The sequence below is a fragment of the Varanus komodoensis genome, unplaced genomic scaffold (genome assembly GCF_004798865.1).
Source record: "Varanus komodoensis strain SLA01 unplaced genomic scaffold, ASM479886v1 scaffold2, whole genome shotgun sequence".
NCBI lineage: Eukaryota > Metazoa > Chordata > Lepidosauria > Squamata > Varanidae > Varanus > Varanus komodoensis.
Genome location: NW_025335568.1, coordinates 2,081,606 through 2,097,084, shown reverse-complemented (window position 1 = coordinate 2,097,084; position 15,479 = coordinate 2,081,606). Strand labels below are relative to the sequence as shown.

The following is a 15,479-nucleotide window of genomic DNA, read 5'->3' as shown; positions in this document are numbered from 1 at the left end:
AACTTAGGGTGTATCAATACTCAGGCTCTCCTTACAGACCCATCTGTAGAGTGCTTCACAGTTAAAATCCTTCCAGTTCCGCTCGCTCAACGAAAACGGCTGTATAAAGGTGCAGTCGTTGTCCATATCTCCATAGTCATAGGCGGCTGTGCGGCGAGGACTGCCACGAGCCCAGAACCTGGGGGGAGCAGGGAGGGGGCCCTCAGTTACGAGACAAGGTGGGGAACCAGGGAGGAGGGGTGCACGGTGGCGCAGCCCAAGGGGAACGGGTGGCCCTTTGGACTCGAGGAAGAAAGAAGATCTTGCTTTGAGTGTGTGTGTGTGTGTGTGTGTGTGTGTGGAAGGACAGAGAGAGCAACTTGAGAAAGCTGACCTCTTAGAAAAAAAGATTAACTTCCCCACTTTGGCAGGCCACACGTAGGAGAAACTCCGGTGAGATTCTGCCCAGACTTCAGTCCATCTGCTTGGATTCCTGCCCGCTTCCATACTATGAGGGGCACTTGGAGTGACGCCCAGAATGCCCTCTTTCCCTCCTTCCTCTGATAAGGCGAGCAGCTGCAGCCTCTTAGACCTGCCCCAGCCTCTTCTGCGTCGCCCAGCATCACACATAATCCAGAGAACAAAGAGGCAAAGACACAGCTGGTCCAGACCGGGGCTCCGCGGCCTGTCCTTCTCCCACCACGGCCACTCCCACTGGGGCTGAGCCACGGAGTGGGACACCTTTGAGGTGGTGGACAGGGGAATGAAGACCCAGCTACGCGCTCTGTTTTGTAACCCAGAAATTGCACACCCTGAGCCTGTGGGGCCACCACCAAACGGCACGGCAATTTGCCTTTTGCTTGAGGGGTAGTTCACCAACAGCAAAGAGGCTAAATGCTGTGCCAGATTTCGCAAGAAATTATACCGCCCCTGACATTTGGAGGCAGCCCTCCGGGAGCATCCCTCGGCAGACTCACTCTGGGAATACTCTGGAGCCATCGGACCATTTCCAGTTGCCCTCCTCATTTTCATCTGTGAGGCCAATCCAGGCAGGTTCGTCAAGCTGAGAGGAGATGTAGTTCTGCAGAAGAAAAGGCGGAACAGCCACACGTGATGGAAAGCCAGCTACTTTGCTTCTGCTCGGTGACCCGCATCAGGAATACCCCCTGTCCTTTCTGCCTCCCTTCAACCACTTCTGACACCAACACTTCCCCCAAAGAACCCCGGGTGCATCAGGCACTGGGCCCTCTGGATGGCGGAGGAGCCTGGGACATTTTCTGAGATGCCCGTTCCAGGCCAAGACGGGTTCCTGCCCTGCCGCAGATCCCCTGCACCAAGGGCAGCACATCCAAGGAATTTGCTCCCCCTTAAAATTACCCCCATGCTCTCTTCACGAACGCGCCACCCGCCCAGCTCCATTGCAGAATCAGAGAATCGTTGAGTGGGAAGGGGCTTGCGAGGCCATCAAGTCCAACCCCCAGCTCGAGGCATGATTCTGAGTCGAGCAACCCTGCCCATCTACCTCTTGAACACCTCCAGGGTCCATCTTCTCTCCCAGCACCCTGCTCGGGACCAGTTTTTGTCTCCCTGGCAATACAGGCTGGGCTAAGGGTGGAGGCATCTTTCCCCAACCCCAGTGCCAATCTGGATGTTCACGGGGAAATGCATAGCAGGCCCAGCAGATCTGCCATTCGGTAGCTAACCCCGGACAGGAGGGTGGAGCCCAGCCAGGTGGAAAGTGCCGAGAACAGGTGGAGCCAGTGACTACGGAATTCATAGCTCCAGCCAATACCTGGCCGAAAGGTCACTGAGGCCATCTAGGTGCCCTCCTCCCCATTGGGACACACAACTAGGACACACCCAGACCCACAAGAGGCCACTGCATGCCCAGTACAGAGTTCCAGGATTGCACATTCTTCAAACTATGAAATTATCTATCCAGGGAATCCCAGGATGGTCTCAAGAGGTAATTTGCCAAGCACTGCAACGCACTGCAGTGTTTTGAGACATGCGCCGAATTTAGCCAATGCCCAAGAAAACCAGATTGTTCCCGATGCCGCTTTCCGATCCCAACAGAACCAGAGCTCGTTCCTACACAAGACGCATTTTGCGATTCCGGCGTGTGTGCTGCCCTTTTTTCTTCACACTGAGCAGCGTCAAGTGGAGTGACGGACAGGTCCTTCTCCCACCCATGGGCCCGTTTTAGCCATGCTGGAGAGTCACTGTGCTTTGGGGGGGTCAGTACTGCAACCCCAGCAGGATTCCGTGCGAAAAAAGGCACAGAACAAGATTTTGGTCGTCGCCATCCTGTCCTTCTGACACGTTGCAGGTTTCTTAATTTGGGAGACCCGGCATTTTCTGAAGAAAGACCCACAAGGAACACAGAGAGATGCATGCGCCCTGTCTTTGGAGACCCCTCAATGTTGAGACTGCTCTTGCAAATAAAACCTTCACTTATCCAGCGGAAACTTGGCAGGCTCAGCACCCCCAAAAGGGAGAAAGATGCAGCAAACTTCATTCAGTTACGGCAAGAAATTTTAAAAATTTATGGGTATTTCCCTTCATTGAAAAGGCATGTAATGAAAAGAAAAAAAGAAAGAACCCAGCGGATGTATTTGTGTGAACTTTGGCAGGCGTAATTCCCTCCGAAGCAGCTAGTATTCCTGCAAGTTCCTCTATGCAGGACAATCAAAGTTGCAGCTGTATTTTTGTCCCTTGTGATAATACAGTGCCTCAGAGTTCCAAATTCTGAGTTGAGTCAAGATGAATTAGTTGATTTTCTGACATGCCAGCTTAGGATGTCCGTCAACCATTGTGGCCAAGACAGTACTCTGGAGCCAGGGTCAGACTAGATGGCCATGAAACCCCTTCCAACTCACTGTTTCTATGAGTTCCAAGAGATCCTGGAAAATACCTATGGGAGAACTTTAAAGGACCAGACGTGGACAGGAGAACACCGAAGCAAGGAGAAGGCAAGGAGGAACAACGTAAAACCTGCTCTTTGTCGGTATTGACGGAAGCCAAGTGGGCGTCTCTGGACATGCAGAAGCTTTCGGCATCGTGCCAGGTCTTCTTTTCCGTGGAGATGTAGTAGAGGCTTCTCTCAAAAACCTTCCAGGCCCCACTGGTTCTTGCCCCTTTCTTGAACAGGGATTCTAAGGAGAAACAGAGACAAACGTGCCCTGAGAGCCAGTTTTCCTGGTGAAAAGGCAAGGTACCCAGCAACGGAACGAGACGAGCCACTGCAGGCTCCGGGGCCGGTCTTCCCACCTGCCCTCCCGGTGGCCTTCCAGGGGGCTGCACCCAAGGCGGTGGGCCTGGGCATCGCCCGCCGGGCGTCCACGCCCGTGCCTCCTGGGGCCCAGTCGCCGGGCAGGGGAGGGATGGCCCTTCGATGGCGCGATTGCTGCTCAGAGGTATGGCGGTTGTGGTTTTTAGCACGGTGGTGTTTTATTGTCTTAATGCACACTTTTGAAGGGTTCCCGGGAGATGCTGGGGAGCGAGGGGTGCCCCTGTTGGTGTGGTCGTGGGTAGGAGGAGGGATGGCACCGGGGGACGAACGAGCCAGCGGAGGAGAAGTGGGGTTAGATGTTTCACTGCCACGTCTCCCCTGGTCCTTCCCCGGCTGGACGATTCCTGGCAGCTGCTTCAGCTCACGCGCGGGCCTGGTGCCGCCGCTGTCCCAGGTCAACCCGGAATGAGACCTCCCTCATCCACGGCTCAGTCCTGAGGGGGCTGACCTGGTCGGCCTCGTGGAGACCCAGGGGGATGAAGCAGGAGGGGTCGCTCTCTCGCAGCTGTGCCCACCTGGGCACTCAGGGCTGCATCAGCGTCCCATCCAGGGTTGCAGAGGGGGGTGGCCATAGAATCACAGAAGAGCAGAGTTGGAAGGGCCCAAGAAGGCCATCAAGTCCACCCCCTGCTGTTACAGGACACCAAGTCCCACCATCCCACTCAGAGGGCTGCCCAGTTTCTTTCTGAATGTCTCCAGTGTGGGAGAGCCCCCCACCTCTGCAGGCAGCTGGTCCCACTGCCCTATTGTTCTGACAGTGAGGAAGCTTTTCCTGGTGTCCAGCTTCAACCTGGGTTGTCCCAATTGCAGCTGAGACAACCCAGGTTCAGGTGAGATTTCAGGCAAGAAAGTTATAAGGCCATATGAGTAATTATGAACTGGTCAGAATAATATAGAAACATAGAAACAGATTGAGTCAGAAGGGGTCTCCCGGGCCATCTAGTCTAACCCCCGGCTCCAGCCGGCACCACTCACGACATGCCCACCACGCCCACCAATATTGTGAATTTATGTATTTTGAACTTCTTTAGATCATCCCTTACTGTAGTCTCAGGACGGTTTAACAGTAAGACAAAAATAAAATAAAATACAACATCCTAATCAAATTCTTAACCAGTCAACAATAAAACCCGTATTAAAATGACGATCAAACCTAAAAATACTGGAAAAATAAAAAGGTTTTAGCCTGATACCGAAAAGAATCAAGTGACGGCGCCAGGCAAACCTCTCTGGGGAGTGCATTCCATAACTGGGGTTCCACCGCAGAGAAGGCCCTTCTCTGGGTAGCCACCCTCCTAATCTCCTTCAAGGAGGGCTCCTGGAGAAGAACCTCCATCCCAGACCTTAAGGGACAGGCAGGCACATACTGAAGGAGACGCTCCTTCAGGTAACCAGATCCTAAGCTGTCCGAGGCTTTATAGGGCATCACCAGCACCTTAAATTGGGGCCTGGCCAGTGCAGGTGGAAAAGGGCGGGCATTATGTGTGCATACCTGCCATTTCCTGCTACCAACCTGGCAGCTGTGTTCTGAACCAGTTGAAGTATCCAGACCACCTTCAAGGGCAGCCCCACGTAGAGCTTGCTACAGTAGTCCAGCTGGGAAGTTACCAGCGCATGGGTCACCGTTGCCAGGCACTTGCTCATCCAGAGAGGGGCGCAGTGGATAAATCAGCCGAAGCCGAAGGAAGGCACTCCTTGTCCCAGCCACCACCTGGGATTCCAGGGACAGTTCTGGGGCGAGGAGCACTCCCAAGCTGCGCCCCCATCTGGATGGCTGTGCGACAGAAACACTCCAGAAGTAGCAGAGAGAGAGAGAGACCCGGAACAACTCAGTCCGGGCGTTCCTGCCTTGACCACTGCTATATCCTGGCATTTAACAGGTTTTCAGGGTCCCCTTTAACCCTTCAAACAGGTGAAGGAATGGCCTCTTCCCTTTCCGTACCTGGAACACGAAGCAGGATCCATTTTAAACCCACTTATATTTGTTTGCCGTCACATTCATGGCATCGTACGTAGAAACGCTGATACTTACGGTACCTTGCTTTCTGGTCATGGAAGTTATTTTCAGAGTCTGAGATGTGGTTTGGCAGTCTAGACACTTCATCTGCAACCTTCGAGGCTAAAAGCAGGCCAGAATCAGAAAGAGCACCGTCATTCCCCCGTTCATGCAAGTCGGCGCATCTGTTCCTGCGAACACTTAGCGCTGGCCTTCCTCTGTCGCCCAATGTAGATTGTGCCGAATGGAAAACATTACAGTAGAAAGAGGAAAGCCCAGGAGGCATTGCAGCCTGAAGCCCCCGTTTTTCTGCCAGCTGAACACCCAGATTGCAGCTCCCCCTATTTTGGTGCCATTCCCTGGAGAAGCGCTGCCTTGGGGCGCCTCCTGAGTCTGTGTGAGCAAGATGCGCTGGAATTGCCCTTTGCCACGGACCAGGCCCTTCCCTGGTGTCTCCGGACACTGGATCTCTACCGTGCGGTCATTCCATGGATACGAAGCCACCGAGCGGCTTTTTATTTAAACGTCATTTTAATTGTTAACAATATTTACTTATTTATCTGGCCAAGGCGACTTCTTTTCTTTTTCTTTTCCTTTATAACTTTTCTTTTATAATTTCTTTTATATCGTTTATATTTTTTATTTATTTTATATTATTAACTTTAATTTTATATTGTTATTTTTGTATTGTATTGTATTGTATTCTGTTGTAAGCCGCCCCGAGGCTTCGGCAAGGGGTGGCATACAAATGTTCTAATAATAATAATAATAATCCGCCACCCCAGACACTGCAGCTCTGGAGCCTGCACTAACTGTGTCCGAAGGGGTGGGGGGAGAATTCTGCTTCGCTAGGACCACCCCCCCAGCCAGTGACCAGCCCCATTTGCTCCAGCGTAAGAGCCGGGCTGGCCATCGCGCTGTCAGTGAGTATGGAGCGGGCGAAAACGGCTCCTCCAGCCTTTGCATGGAATTCCCATCATCCCTAACTTTTGCTCTTAAGCGAGGATGGGGGTCCCTGAAAGACATTTGTAGCCTATTCCTGCTGTGGACCAAGTGGAAGGAAGGTATTTCTCCCTCATGTATTGACCGAAGCCCTTCTTGCGGGCCAGTAGCCAAAAGTCCTCTGAGCAGATCCTCGCATACTCGTGAGTAGACCTGTTCTGTGATGGCCCCTAAACCCTGCCCATTTGGCGTTTACTCTGTTGACCTTCTAACATGTTGAAAGCCTTCCAAGTATTTTCAAATAATGATGAACTTTATATTCAATGCTCTTTCAAAATTATTATAATTATTGTTTCTCCTTCCAAAACTTTTCAGAATTTCTTTTAAAGTCTTCAGTCATTGGTGTGCGATATTACTAAACTAGTTCAGAAAGCTAGCAGGGGCGCGAGGGCCGGCCAGGGTTTTGCACCGAAGGCTACAAGGGAACACACCTCTTCCCTCGAAGCCAAGGCTGCCGTCCCGGAGAAGCAAAGAGAGGTGGACAGGCTGGGGGGGGGACCCCCGGGGACCAGCGAGCAGGGTCCCAACTCCTGGGCGACTCTCCTCTGCAAGGAGAAAGGGGTCTCCGGGAAGGAGGGCCTCGTTCTGGGGAAGGCGGAAAGGATCCTTTAGAAGGGGCCCCTTCCCTGGAAGGCGAGCATGTGCCTTCTCGCTCGCTCTGAGGATTTCCCTCCGGGGCAGAGGACTTCTGGGGGAGGGAGCTTTGACCATTAGAAGCACAGAAAGCCGGGTTTGCAACGGGGGTGCTGCCTGCCTGGAATGGAGGTTGCGGGCATCACGCACCATCTAGGTAGCCCTGTCAGCATGGATACGCCAAGACTCCTCAGCCGCGGGTGGAACCAGCAGCACCTCGGAGAAAGCCAACTTGGCGGCCCTGGGTTTCAACCTTCTACCTAGCAGCCTAAATTTGGTGCCTGGGACCCCGTGGAAGCAGGGGGTAGAGTCCTCTTATGGGTCACTAACTGGTTATCGAGCAGGAGACAGAGGGCGAGAATCAACGGCAGCTTCGCCATCCTCCGTTCTGTGAAGTCCAGCGGGGCTCCGGGTTGGACCGATGCTGTTTAATCGCTTCATGCACAAGGTGGGCTCAGCAGTGCAGGGGCCAATTTGCTGATGACACTTAACTTTTGGGGTGGTCCAAACCGAAAGGGATTCGAGGAGCTCCAAAGGGATCTCTGCGGGCTGGGAGAAGGGCAAGGGCAGTTCAGCACATGCCGGGGCGCAAAATCCCCCGACACGCTCTGTGTACGCTGTTGTCCGATGGGATCAGAACTAGCAGTGACGGAGCAAGAAGGGGATCGGGGGGGTGGGGGGCAGCTTGATGAAAATGCCAAGCCAGGGCACAGTTGCTGTGAGGAAGCAAAACTCCGTGCTCGGTAACGTTAGGAAAGGAATAGGAGGTCGTGCGCCCCTAATGCGAATCCTTGATTTGGCCGCACGAGGACCATTTGCTTCAGTTTTGGTCACCGCAATTGAATAAGGTCATTACTGAGTTGAGAAAAGCATGGAGAAGGGCAATAAAATGGTCAGCAGCCACGAGAGCTGGGACTGTTCAGCTTGGAAAGAAAGGGGAGACGTGACTAAAGAGGTTTCACATAATGCTTAGTGTGGAGTCCGTGGCCTGGGGGATGTTTTTCTTCCTCTGCCCTGACACTTGAACCCGGGGTCATCCCATGATGCTGATGGGTGGGAGGTTTAGGACAGATCAAAGGAAGCCCTTCTGCACATGGTGGGAGGTTAAACTGTGGAATTCGCTGCCGTGCAGGGCTGGGCGGCTTTAAAAAGGGCCGGAACAGATTCACGGGAAGGAGGCCATCTGTGGCTATTAGCCTGGCTGGCCATGGGCTTCCTCCTTCCCCAGAGGTTGGAGAGGAACTGGGCAGAGCACCCTGCCTGGGCAGAGCTGGGGGCCGCTGGTTCGCCCCCGTGCGCACCGCGTGCTGAACTGGCCTGATCTTGGGTCTGATCCAGCAGGGCTGGCCTTACGCTCCTATGTTCTGACGAGGGACGTGGGGCGGAGGGTCTCTTTCTTAACCTGAAAATGCATAATTAGAAATAGATAATTCGTTCCCTTCCACTTACGACTTGCATAATTGAATGGTTTATTTCTGAGCCCTTCCGAAATTGTCTTCCTCAGTTTCTTCATGGGTTCCTCAAGAGGGTTCTTTTTTTTCGAGGCTATCTTAATATCTGAAATCATGGCGACAGGGTGGGTGTTACACAACGGCACGTCCATGGCTGAAGTTTCCCCCACACGATCCATAAAAAAGTGAGGCCGAGGAGTCTGCACTTTGCAATCTGAGCCAGAGCTGCCGGTTCGAACTGCTATCAGCTCTTCAGAGAATCCTCATTCGAAGCACGTGGAGCGGGACCAGAAGGTGGCGTGGGCGCGCCTGTCCATTGCTGCCACTGGCGCACATGGTGGGCGGCCGGATGCGGAAGCTGCGCATTGTGGGTGGAAGGGAAGGGGCTGGGAGTGCAAGCTGCCCCCTCCTCATGAGCCTCGGGGTGGGCAGGAGACGCTTTCATGGTCACCAAACCCCAGGGGATGGGACCTGAAAAGACGCCGCCGTCACTTGCTGTGGCCATCAGGAAGAACCAGTGGATTTTGAGAGCCATGCACACCTCACGGCAGGCCCCACATCCACGCTCACAAGGAGACCTCAGAGATATTAGGAATGGGTGTCGGAAGTACAGGTTAGGGGGCCAGTGGCTGGAGAGCAGCACTTGGGAAAGGGACCTCAGGGTGCTGGTCGACTGCAGGCTGAACGTGAGCCGGCAGTGTGATGCGGTGGCCAAGAGGGCGAATGCCACCCTTGGTTGCATAGCCAGAAGCGTGGCTTCCACATAGAGGGAGGTGCTGATGCCACTCTATGCGACTCTGGTGCACCCACAACTGGAGTATTGTGCTCAGTTTTGCGCCCCTCATTAAAGAAAGGATAGCCAGGTTGGAGTCAGTGCAGCGTAGGGCCATAGGGTTGGTGGCCGGTTTGCAGGGGAAGCCGCATGAGGAGAGGCTGAGGGTGCTGGGTCTCTTCAGCCTGGAGAAGAGGAGACTCAGAGGGGGTCTGTTGGCGACATACAGGTATGTGAGGGGATGTCACACGGAGGTGGGTAGAGACCTGTTCTTCCTGCAGAGGAAGGCAGGATGCGCTCCAACGGGGCAAAGCTCAGGGAGCCAAGGTTCCATTTGGATGCCAGGAAGTGCTTCCCGACAGTCAGGACCCCAAGGGTGTGGAATGGGCTCCCACGGGAGGTGGCTGAGGCCCCATCGGTGCAGGTGTCCAAGGATAGGCTGGACATGCACATGGCGGGCACGTCGTGAGCGGAGTCGGCTGGAGCCGGGGGGGGGGGCAGACTAGATGACCTGGGAGACCCCTTCCGACTCGCTCTGTTTCTATGTTTCTATATTGCTGCTGGGAAAACGCATCTCCCACCCACACCCAACGGAGTCTGGAGGGAAATCTGAGCGGTGAGGGGAAGGTGGTGACCCTTTAAATGGGCCCGGGCCCCGATTCCACCACTGGGCAGGAGTGCATCAGTGCGCGCATACACGCGTGCGCACGGAACAGTTGCTGGCGGCTCCTCTGCCAAGACAAGCAGCTGCAGCAGGAAGGAGAGGAGGCTTCCGCCCCCCGCCCCCCCGTCGGGAGCTGCACGGAGCACGCGACCCTCGGCCTGCGGAACGGGACTTACACATCGACAGGGTTACGCAGAAGACGATGACGCAAAGGAAGCCAATAGTTGTCAGGATGATCCATTTCGGGGTGCAGACAATCTTATTCCTAGCCCGAGCGGGGGCATTCCCTGCAGGGGCAGGCTTCCCCTTGGGGGCCATGGCTGGAGGAAGGGGAGAGAGAGGTGGCCGTGAAGCAGGCGGGGCCAGGCCCAGTCGGCAGCCAGCAGGCCTGCCTCCCCCTCCCTTCCGGGGCTTCGGGCACCGACCCCACACCCGAGAGGGGCAGGACGCTCACGCGGCGGGCGGCTGCTACGCGACAGCCATCGCGCCCTCCTGCCCGCCACGCTCCGAGCAGCCCCTCGTCCTCTCCCCGGAAGCCCCCGTGCCCGCTCGGATGCGGAGGGAACGGAGGCTGCACGGAAGGGGGCAAGCCTGGCCGGGGAACCTCCTCCAGCCAGAGACAGAGCTGCCAACTCCATCTCCTCCCTTCCCCAAGCTGAAGCACCAACCGCTTGTGTGGGGCAGGGCCCCGTGGGAACCCCCGGCCCCCCACCCACGGGAAGCTGCCTTCCAGCACACGGGGACACCCAGGCCAGCAGCGGAGAGTCTGGCAGCCCCGGGGACGAGGGCCGGGGCTGGGGGCGCACCTTCTCCTCCGGGTTCTTCCTGGGGGCCAGGCGCCCCTCGCTCTCGCTCCGGGTCTGCCTCGCTCGAGTCCTGCGCGACGGCCCACCCGGGCCTCCCATGCCCCTCGTGGCTTCCTCCGGGGGCCCTGCTCCCCTCCTCTGCCAGGGGCCTGCAGCCGCCTGCTGATTGGCTGCCCGCAGGCCTGGCCAGCACTCACAATGGTCCCTGCACACCCGGAGCTGAAGGGGGGCAGATTGTGATGCTGTGGGGAGGGGGGGGACTGAGGCAGCTGCCTTTCTTGGCGTCTCATCTCAGACAGAGCACCTGTACCAGTATTTAAGGAAAATCGGAGCAGACTCTGCTTTTTCATTCGAAGCACGTGGAGCGGGACCAGAAGCGGACGTGGGTTCGCCCGTCCTTTGCTGCCACTGGCACACAGGGTGTCCGACCAGACAGTTGCCCATCTTTACAGCCAGTGAGAGAATTTCCGGCTGAAACGATTCGCCAGAATTTCCGGCATGATGGGCTCCAGATGGGAAGCAGCACAGTTCCCGGATCAGAGCACCTCCACGTCTTTTCCGTGTGGAGCGTGGACTCAGGCCCCGGCTGGGGGTTCTGAGTATCCCTCCCCTTTCGAATGCATTCATTTGTTGAGAACCGGGAGCATTTGGCACCACTGTTCTAGGGATGACGGGATGCCAGCCTGGCCACTGGCCAGTCAGTCCTGTCCAGAGATGTCTTTCCTGTAGCCTCTGAGTGCCACTCAGGATGGCCTTTGGCCGGGGTCTTGCCCCTCCTGCTGGGGAGCCGCAACCAGCGCTCACAGGTCTGGACAAAGGCTGTGGGATTGCAGGGGGCGGGGGGGCCCAAGCAGGCCTGCGCCGCAGCGCCGACAAGCGCGCAGGCCAGCCCCATCCTTAGGCCCGGGACCGGCGCACCGAAGCCGCGGAACTCGCACGGCCGGACCGTGGCGGCCGCCTGCACGCCACCCAGCCTCTCGCGGGGCAGCTTCTCTCGGCAGTTCTTCTCAGCCGTCTAAACTTCATAGAATCACAGGACGCAGTGATAGCTCAGCTCACAAACGCCTCAGTTCACAACCAAATCGGGTCACGAACAGAAATTTCAGGAAAATTTTGCCTCGGGTCGCAAACTCCACATTGGGTGATGATCACGATCGCAGCCATGTTCCCGCACAACACGATTGCAATCGCGGCCACCCCCCCCCCCCCCCCGAGCACGATCGCTATTGCACGATTATCGTTCGGACCCTCCCTCCAAACATTAACCTCCCCCACCCAGGTTGGTGTTCTCTACTGTACTGTACTTTGCTGTTGTTTGTCACTTTGCTTCAAATTTTTGTGATTAAAAAAACTATTTACAGAACGGATTAACCTTATTTACACTGAACCTCATGGGGAAATTTGACTTGGCTCGAGACCAGTTCAGCTCGTGACCAGAATCGTGGAGCAGGTTAAGTTCGTGAGCCGAGGTGCCACTGCAGCAGAGTTGGAAGGGGCCGTGAAGGCCATCGGGTGAACCCCCTGCCCCTGCTGGACACCCGTTCCCACCCTCCCACTAGGATGGCCGTCCAGTGTCTTCCTGAATCTCGCCAGTGTGGGAGCGCCCACCGCCTCTCCAGGCAGCCGGTTCCCCTGCTGTATTGCTCCGACACCGGGGAAACCTGGGCCCAGCGAGTGAGAGGGAAGAAGCTGAGATGCCAGTGGGAATCAGGAGAACCCTCTGGAGCCCACGTCCTGCCCGGCCCGGCCCCTGGCAGCCCCTTCCTCTCCCGGCAAGGCCCACTCACAGCTTTGGAAGGGAGGAACAGTTGGCACAGCTCTTTCTGCATTGGGTCCCTGAAACATGGACGGCAGAAGGCAAACATGACAAGCACCTCTGGTGGGTCCCGGCTGGCCTTTCCTTCCTGGACACGTGCAGCGTCCATTGCAGGAAAAACAATGGAAAGGCTCATAATAGCGAGAGATCTAGTGATGCTAGATAGGGAAGGGAGGCTGACAGCCACACAACACGGCTTCCACAAAAACAGGTCCTGCCAGACAAACCTTGTGGAATTCTATGACAAGGTTTCGAGATGGCTAGATGGAGGGGATGCAGTGGATGTGGTATACCTGGATTTCAGCAAGGCCTTTGACAAAGTGCCCCATGATATCCTGGTTGAGAAACTGAGGAGTTTTGGGATGCACCAAAGCACCGTCCGGTGGATTAGGGCATGGTTGACTGACCGAAAGCAGGGGGTCACCATTAGTGGGGAATCATCGGGGTGGCAGCCAGTGACAAGCAGGGTCCCCCAGGGCTCTGTCCTGGGGCCGATCCTGTTTAATCTTTTCATTAACGACATGGAAGAAGGGGTGAACAGTCTGCTGATCAAATTCGCAGACGATACTAAAACTGGAGCAGTGGCCACAACTGAGGAGCAGGTACTCCAGATCCAAAAGGATCTGGACAGACTATGGAAGTGGGCAGGAGACAACAGGGTGGCGTTCAATGTGGATAAGTGCAAGGTCTTGCACTTGGGGCGTAGGAATGGGTGTCATAAGTACAGGTTAGGGGACAAGTGGCTGGAGAGCAGCGCTTGGGAAAGGGACCTCGGTGTGCTGGTTGACTGCAGGCTAAACATGAGCCAGCAGTTTGATGCAGTGGTCAAGAGGGCGAACGCCACCCTTGGTTGCATAGCCAGAAGTGTGGCTTCTAGATCGAGAGAGGGATTACTACCACTCTACACGACTCTGGTGCACCTGCAACTGGAGTATTGTGCTCAGTCTTGGGTCCCTCATTACAGGAAGGATGTAGCCAGGTTGGAGTCAGTGCAGCGAAGGGACACAAGGTTGGTGGCCGGTTTGCAGGGGATGCCATATGAGGTGAGACTGAGGGAACTGGGTCTCTTCAGCCTGGAGAAGAGGAGACTCAGACTAGATGGCCAGACTAGATGGCCCAGGAGACCCCCCTTCTATGTTTCTATGCCACAAAGACATGGACCGATTGTAAGTCTTCCTGCTGCCAGCTTTCCTATAGACCTGCCATGACAGAGAGATACCCGCAGTTTACAAATCATTCCAGTGGAGATGTATCCAAGTTGGTCGAGGCCAAATGCCAAGCTCGCGTGGGTTGCTCGGGAGACACTGGGCTTTGTTGAAGGCAAAAGGGGGGTCGAGCCCCTGCTTGGCCAGCAGAAGCCCCCCAAATGCCCAGGTGGGGCTGGGAAGGAATGCTGCCTGGAACCCTGGAAAGCCGCTGCTGCTGTTCGGATGAACAAGGTGAGCGGGAAGGACCACGGGTCCCCCTCGGCAGAGGCCCACTCCCTGGGTTCTGCCCGTATTCCCCACATGGCGGCCAAAACCGAGCAGACCGTGGAGAGCCTGGTGGAAGGGTGTCTCCAGCGGGGCCAAATCCCCTCCAGTTCATACGCGTTGCTCACACGTTCTGCCCCTCCGTGGAGGAACGCCTCTGCCTGAGGATGCGTGACGGAGGCCCAAGGTACACCTGGGGGGGATGAGCGTGTGCTGGGCAGCTGCAGGGGAGGCAGCTGCCGGAGGGCCGAGTTGGGCTGCTCATGGCTCACGGTGACCTATAGCGTGACAACCCAAGGACCCGGCCCTGATTGTTAAGGGCCATCAGGCATCTCCCTCTCATGGCCACCCCATGAATGAAAGCGCCCCCCCCCCCGCGCCCTATCCGTGCCATTCCTGCCCAGCTCTCCCACCTCAGCTTCCTGGGGGAGGGCTCGTGGCCCCCCTGGCCTTCCTCCCCTTCCTCCGCCTTCGCCTTTCTCCGGGAGCCCGGCCTCCTCATGGCGTGTGCGAAGCAGGACAGTCTGCCCTTTGCCTCTAGGGAAAGCGCCGGCGTGGTTCCGTCTGTCTTTCGGTTCACCTTCCTGCCACTTGGGGGTTGCAAAGCGCTCCTCCAGCCAGCGCCACGTTTCAAATGCATCAGCTCCGTGGACGCCCGCTTGGCCCAAGCCTGGGATTTCAGCAGCAGGTTGTGTCTGGGGGGAAGATTTGGGGCCGGGGGGGGCGGGAACCAGTCCGTGTGGTGACAGGTGGGGGAAGGGGTAGCCCCAGCAGGGGGGCAAGCAGGGGAGGGGGGCTCAGCCCAGGCTGCCAACGGCTGTGCCACTGCTCCCCACGCCCGCAGTCTTGGCACGAGCCCTCGGGTTGCCCCCCTGCCTGCTGCTGTTCAGTGCAGGATGAGACCTCCTCCCTCGGGCGTCAGTGGGTGGCGGCGGCCGGTGCGCCGTGCGTGACCAAGGCCTGGGGGGCCGGGGAGTGAACAAGGGGGCGGTGGCATCCGTGCCTCGCATGCAGTGGGGTACTTGACTCAGCACTGGGACGACAGGGGCCAGGGAGGAGGCGCTGCCATAACCGGCAGAGGCCTCCTCTCCCCACAGCACCCCCGTCCCTCTGAAAACCAGCCGGGAGCGTCTGCCCCTTGTGCAGGGCCCATGGGACGGCCGGGGGGCTCTGCAGGGGTAGTGCCCTGCCCGGTGCCAGCAGCCCCCCCCCCCCCGAGCAGACCCCGGTCTTGGCGGAGATGCTGAGGTGCGGCAGGCGGCTCGCTCCGAGGGGCAGGGGCAGGTCGGGGTGCCTCTTCCGGGTGAGGCAGGATCCCGGGGCTGTCTAGCCACCATGGGGCTGTCCCCTGCATCCCTGGCTCAGCACGTGCCGAGAGACTCTGACCCGCCCCTTCGTCACGGTGAGGCTTGGACCTCCAGGACCTTTCCTTCTGCCGTGAGATGGGCCTGCTGATGGTCTGCTCCCAGAGGCGCATGGGCCTGGGCGTTTTCCAGGGGGCTCTGGGATGGTTTTCTGGCTGATGCAGCTGGCACGCCTGTAGGAACGCCGGTCAATCCGCGGAGTGCAGAGACGACCCCGTCGCTGGCCAGACTG

The 15,479-nt window shown here is 57.0% G+C and overlaps 1 protein-coding gene across 1 annotated transcript; it reads right to left on the bottom strand.

The window, feature by feature from the left end:
* Window positions 1-3: 3 nt before the first annotated feature.
* Window positions 4-10,694, bottom strand: LOC123022605 (hepatic lectin-like). Its single transcript, XM_044428458.1, has 6 exons — window positions 10,502-10,694; window positions 9,966-10,109; window positions 8,352-8,459; window positions 2,974-3,134; window positions 957-1,060; window positions 4-178 (listed from the first exon to the last, which is right to left on the bottom strand). The coding sequence occupies exons 1-6, from the start codon at window positions 10,692-10,694 to the stop codon at window positions 4-6; spliced, it is 885 nt and encodes a 294-aa protein (XP_044284393.1).
* Between the last annotated feature and the right edge of the window lie 4,785 nt (window positions 10,695-15,479).